Here is a 6,823-nt window from a genome sequence, read left to right as displayed (position 1 = left end):
AGGGCCTTCCACTGTGGGGCAACAAAGGTCATTGCGATTTTATTTATATTTGACACGTTTGAGCCAAAAAAAGCATTTTTTTTGTTAAAACCTGCATATTATGCATCATGTGGCAAATCCATATTCACACTGAAAACGCTGCAGCCACAGGATTGCATAATTCCCGTGCCTGTGGTTATACTTTCACATCTTATGGAGATACACCATACTGCGGACAAAAACGCCTGAAACTCATTTCGGTGGTAGTAAAACAAGATTTTATTTTTTATTAAATTGGCAATGCTGTATCGCAACTGCTAAAAATGTATAATGATTTAAACTATAATTTGCTAAATTGGGTATTGGAAATAAAATGAACATACCAAAGCTAAACAAAAATGCAAATATGGCAAAACACCAGTGAGTGTGCAAATTTCAAGATATTTTTTAAACATCTTTGCATCACAATTTGTCAGCATTTGCAAAGAATGTGTGGCTTAAATACAGTGCAAAAGTTTGATGAGCAACACTTAAAATTAACCTTTTATTTCCCGGTAGCCCTTACACCTACTTTTCACCCAGAGGCCTGCTCCGAATCCTGCTCAACTTTCAGACATTACACACTAAATTACAGAAAAGCACTCCTTCAAATTTAAAGCTATATTATTCACATTGCTAGAGGCTTTTGCCAGCATTTAAAGAAACAGCTCATTAGGGATTAAGGTGGACATCAGTAAGGATTTTAACATTGTAATTTAACAGCTTCATTTCAACTGCTCAACTTTATTCAAATATGGCAAGAAAGATTTAGAGATGCTTCCTAGTGTTACTAGTCTTTAAGGCACTCTTCTTTAGCTCCCAGCAGAAAAGATAGTGCTGCGTTTTAACTCGCTGAAAAATACAGACCTTGAACTAATACTTAATTACCATTCACTCTTCCAAACAGTACCGCAAAACCTATTAGACATCATTTATTTCTAATGTAGAAAAAACTGACTTTGCCTACAGTCATCGCAATTTTACAAACAAATCTGGTATTTTTCTAGTGTACGAAAAACCACAAATTGTCCCAAATCGCACACCTCATCTCCACCCAATTTCTAACAAGTCATTGATTTAGTACTTTTGAAAGGTACGCTCTAAATAGGATAGCAAGATACTGCCCTTTTAAGAACAATAACAAAGTACACTAGCAATAGTGCTGTTTCGTCATAGGCCTGTCACTTTTTGACACAGTTTTCAAGGGTATTGAAATTAACCATAAATGCACCTTTGGTATAGGAAGAAAAAATATCAATAGTTGCATTAACGAACACATGTAAAACAGCCACCACAAGGTTGCATGCAGCATGTGTGCGCATATAAGGATGCAAATTTATTTTCCCAATATGTTCTGGGGAAGTGTCCTGCTGTCATCCTCGTTAAGGGTATTTAGATACACGGTCATAAATGAGAAAATCTCAAGAGGAGAACGGATTTTGATTTGAACAATATGCAATATTATTGGCGAGCTGTCAGCAGTAGCAGAATGAATGGCACATCTTAGAGAGTATGGTAGTTTCTGTCCTTGGACTTGCAAAATTTATAAAGGAAGAAGATCACGGCCTGCACTCCCAAAACGAGAACAATGCCACCAATGAAACTTGCTGCGTCAAAGGTGGCTTGATTTGGAGAAAATTTGGTAGGAGTCACTGTGGTGTTAGCCGCACCTGCCAAACAAAAAGCATCAACAGGCTGAAAACATTTCCAACTTCAGCAGCAAATGATTTTAAACAATCTCACACTTATTTAAAACAAATTATACATTGTCTTTTAAATAGTGTATCGGAACACGCAACATTTTATTTCGAATTATTTTATTTGTGTAGGTTTTGCAGCTACTTCAGAGAGATTTAACTAATCAGAGCTCAACTGGACAGATGAAAAATATTAGTTAATAGTAGTTCACTTCCTACACAGGAGAATCTTTCTTGAAAGAGGCAGAGGCATAATCTTAATTAATGGTTTCAAAAGCCCTACACCAAAGTGTTCATTTCTGGCATCGGTAAAGTGGAGAGAACTGTTAAAAAAAAAATCAAATTCTGATCAATAGACCTAGATGCTTATTTTGCTTAGAAGGGCTCGAATTCCTGGTACTGTAGAGCAAAAATGAAGACATATTTTAGGTTTGATTGAAAAGATCAAGCAACTTGTGCAGGAGACACCAAATATAGATTTGAATGAATTTGTGTCTCCTAATGTGGCAGATAACCTCTAAGCTGCAATCACACCTCGATTCCAATGTAGAGAGCAAGCAACTATTATCTACAGGCACAGCTTAAATCAGAACAGAAAACTGGGTTTGGGATAGAAGGACACTTAAGGTCAGACCCATGATCACAATGGTTAACTCTGCTTCATCATGACTGAATCACAGCACAGATTATGGAGGAAATGAGGCACCACTGGTAACCACAACTAGACCTCAAGTGAAATAATCGCCAAAGAACTGTCTGACCAAAACAAGCATCACTCCTGTCTGTGTGATAAAATAGGCAATGCTTCCGAAGCTGTGCAGCGACGCTCATAATAATGCACTTTAGATTATTCTGAATTGAGAGTCAGGCAATACCTCAGCTATGATTCAATGCACACAAATCACCAAGGCAACTGATGTCTCAGAAGCCTATCTGTTCTAGGAATTCTTCCACATATCACCGTGGCAAACATTTCAACTTTAGTTTTTCCAAGAACATCATTAGATCTTATCCACTGTGGCAATTCACCTCTGCTCTTGAAAAGTTGATCACTTGAGAAAATGGCAAGATGTATTTTCTATATTGGGAAATCCAATAAATCATATTTAAGAAGTGTAGAATGTTTCATGATTTCAAACTAAAGATAGTTTGAAATTCCAAAACCCTTCAAGACCAATTCAAATGGTCACTTGGAAGGCTGTTTTCAAGGTATGCCGTACCAATAAACAGATGTCTATGGACTGGATTGATTCTATTTTAAACATGCCTAATCACGCTAACATTTGGTTCAAATATCGGCTTACAAGGGAACAAATGGCCAAATGGTGAATCTTTAGGCAAAAAATCGTAAGTGTGTTGAATATCCCAATGAAAGCTAGCCAGCTATTACAAGATTTAGCAAGTATTCTATTCTGTGACAGAGATTTTCAAACACTTTGGTACCTGGGCCTTAGAGGAGGATCTTCCAGGCTTCTAACATGAATTCCATGTAAACCCTATGTCAGAAAAGTAATCTAAGGAACCAGGTTCAAGTCCTTGCAGGAGAAGAGAGGTCTAGATATTTGCTCTATCCTGAAACAATGTTGTGGTGAAAGGTTCATTAACCTATTAGATAGTCAGGAGGTTTAAGAATCAAATGCACAGAGTTCACACTACTGTAGAAACTTAACTGCCAGAGGAAGAAAAATATGGCAGTCAAAATTTACCAAGACATACTGAAAATAAATCCTACAGATATAAGTAACTTCAGCATTGCCTATGTTGGCAAACAGCCTAACATCAATGCTAAATAACCACTCGTTAATTTAGACATGGAGCTAAGATTTGTGTGCTCCATGATTCAGCCATTTTAGTTTGAATTTTACTACTACATCTCTCCCAGGAGGTCGTGGATCCACTCCAAAATGTACATTGTAAGTTAGAGAGTACACCTGTGGTTCCTCTAACTTCAATGTGACATTAGAAGTAAGAATTTATAACCCAAACAAGTTTCTTGCATATGCAATTTTCCCAACCAACTAGACCCACTTTAAATGGAATACAGCAAGAAAGGAGTCAGATCCAAGACACAGTATACTATTTACGAGCTCGGGGACAAGACGGGCAAACTCTTAGCCTGGCTAGCTAGACGGGAAAAGGCTAACCGGTGTGTGGCACAACTAAGACTAGACGATGGAACCCTCAACGCAGACCCGCAATGGATAGCTGATGCACTAGCGGCTCACTACGAGAAGATACACACCCGCAGCAACGACAACAGTGGCTGACAACCTCGCTTTCCTTAAAGACATCAAAATGCCTACACTGTCCCCTACTGCTATTCAGGCGCTGGAGACTGATCTGACCCCAGATGAACTGACATTCGCAATAGGTGCACTACACACCGGGAAGGCCTTGGGACCGAATGGTATTCCCATTGAATTTTGTAAAAACTTGCGACCCAACCTGTGCCGCACCTGTTTGCCATGTATGAGGATAGCCTGGAAAGAGGGGATTGCCAAGGGACTAACGTCTAGCGACGATAGTAGCAATACATAAGCATGGTAAATCACCGCAGGAGTGTGCGTCCTACAGGCCGATCTCACTAATAAATGCGGAAGCCAAATTACTGGCTAAAACATTGGCTGTTGGCCTGCAACCATACCTCACAACACTGCTACACCCGGGACCAATCGGGTTTCATGCCGGGCCGCAACACGGCTCTTAACTTACGATTGTGCAGTGTCATGGCACGCATTCCCATGATCGCAGAGGATGCCGTCATTCTCTCCTTAGACTCACGTATGGCATTCGACTTAGTAGAGTGGCCCTACCTTTTCGCTGTCCTTAAGCACCTGGGTTTCGGCCCTAAATTCTGTGCATGGGTCCAGCTGTTGTACACTGGACCTTTGGCACATGTAGTGTGAATGGCGCATTTCGTCCGACTTCTGCTTGGGAAGAGGGACAAGACAGGGCTGCCCCTTATCACCGCTCCTGTTCGCGCTGGTGCTTGAGCCACTGGCAGCGTGGATACGACAGGACCCGGTCATTCATGGGTTGAAATGGACAGTGGACTGGGAGGGTCGCATCTCGCTATATGCGGACTATGTATTACTATACATGGCATCTCCTACATGCTTTATTAACTGTCTTCTGGACATCTGCGTGGCTTCTGGCAGAGTGTCGGGGTATACTATTAACTGGACAAAATCACTGTTATATGTGCTCCATGGTTCTCCTCCGCGGCTCCCACGGGGCTGTGAAATGCAGATCGCGACAGAGGGGTTTAAATACCTAGGTCTATATATCATACCCCAGCTCTCGCAGTTTATGGAAAGAAATCTCATGAAGCCTCTGCGTCTATTTCGCCGTGATGTGAAGCACTGGCGTTCGCTACTATTGACACTGCTGGGAAGGGCTGCCCTCTTTAAAATGACGGCGCTCCCTAGATTTTTGTACGCCCTACAGAATGCCCCATTCCCGGTCCCCTCCCGTACTTTAAAGCAGTTGACACCGAGGTGAGCAGATCTCCTCTGGGATGGAAAGCCAAGCCTGTATAGCCATTCACAAACTGGTGAGGGGCTGGTATGATGGGGGAATTGCCCTTCCAAACATAAAAATATATTACTGGGCTTCACAGCTCACTGTAATAAATCGATGGTTACATGTCTCCCAGGAGGACCCAGCGTTTCGCATTGACAGATATGTCCTTGGTACTGAGGCTGTCATAGGAATACTTTACAATAATTCAAGGGGGACCACTCTTACGGGTCCTACAGCGCACACTGTCCGAATTTGGTTTACGGCACTTCGTGCACTTGGATGAGAGGGGGGTCTTAACACAGGCCACACCACTCTTTGGGCAACCCGAAGGCTAGGCAGACTACGTAACACGAAGGGATTCAGGCAGTGGGATCTAATAGGTATCTCCAAGATAGGAGACCTGTGGAAGAGGGAAGAGGTTCTGCCTTTCTCGCAACTCCCAAAAACATATGGGCTGCCACAAACTGAAGCATTTCGATACCTGCAGATCAAGCATGCGCTTATGGGGGTACTCCCACCAGGAACGCAATTACCAGAAGCCTCGCCGTTAGAGGACAGGCTTATAACAGACCACACGACTAAAAAAAGCAATTTCACAAACCTATCAGAAAATTATAAATACCCAACCTGACCCCACGGGAACCCTAAGGGAACGTTGGCAGGTCGACATCGGAGATCTTGATGAAACAGACTGGCAAGACACCCTCGCATCCCCACACGAGGTAGCAATATCCTCTAAATTAAAATTAGCACAACTAAAAATCTTACATCGAATATATTACACACGTACACTGCTGCACCGACTGGGCCAGACAGACACACCACTTTGCTTGCGACAGTGTGGACAACCGGGTACATTCTATCACATACTATGGGAATTTCCGGGGCTTGCAACATATTGGAGGGCGGTCATGCGAACTATTTCGGAGGTCAGTGGAGTTAGTGTGTTGCCGGAACTGAGGAGATTTCTCCTAAATATCTGGGAGCCTACGGATTTTAACCACAGAGAGCAGGACTGGGCGACATTAGGTATGATGACACAGACAAGGCCAAATTACAGAATGAATTAAACTCTTTGGGCAATTCCAGATGACCCAGACAGGTGGCCTTATAAACTATTTGCTGTTTTAAAGATGAAGTGGGCAGATCTTTCTTTTTTTTTTTTTTTTTTTGATAAATCAGCATCGATGAAGCAAGTTTACAATCAGAAAGAAAGAGAAAAAACAACCAATAATCATTCAATAATAAATGAGCATACACAGAAAAGAAGTATAATAATCAAATCCAGTTCCTCACTGGGGCCCATAATGCGAACCCAAATTCTTTCCTTCGTGAGCTTTTATGATTATATAGAGAAATTTCCAAATTATACAAAGATAACAATTTAGCTTTCCATATAGAAAAAGAAGGTGCCTCCAAGCTAAGCCATTGTGAGGTAATACATAAACGGGAAATAGCCATACACAGAAACAAGAAGCCTTTCTCTGGGGTTGAGCGATTTCTGCCGTTGGAAACAAAATCATAACCAAAGAGTACTAATTGCGGTGTGATATCGACCGAGACTCCTAAACCTGAGTTCAAAAAGC

The 6,823-nt window shown here is 41.6% G+C and overlaps 1 protein-coding gene across 1 annotated transcript in view; it reads right to left on the bottom strand.

Moving 5' to 3' along the window:
• Positions 1–234: 234 nt before the first annotated feature.
• Positions 235–6,823, bottom strand: part of CD164 (CD164 molecule) — a 206,463-nt gene continuing 199,874 nt past the window's right edge. The window contains exon 6 of the mRNA XM_085611194.1: positions 235–1,688. Within this exon, the coding sequence (XP_085467320.1) occupies positions 1,522–1,688 (167 nt within the window). The 3' untranslated portion in view covers positions 235–1,521. The remainder of the gene's footprint in view (positions 1,689–6,823) is intronic.

Source organism: Triturus cristatus, chromosome 6 (genome assembly GCF_964204655.1).
Source record: "Triturus cristatus chromosome 6, aTriCri1.1, whole genome shotgun sequence".
Classification (NCBI taxonomy): domain Eukaryota; kingdom Metazoa; phylum Chordata; class Amphibia; order Caudata; family Salamandridae; genus Triturus; species Triturus cristatus.
This window is presented reverse-complemented; position numbering and strand designations above follow the sequence as displayed.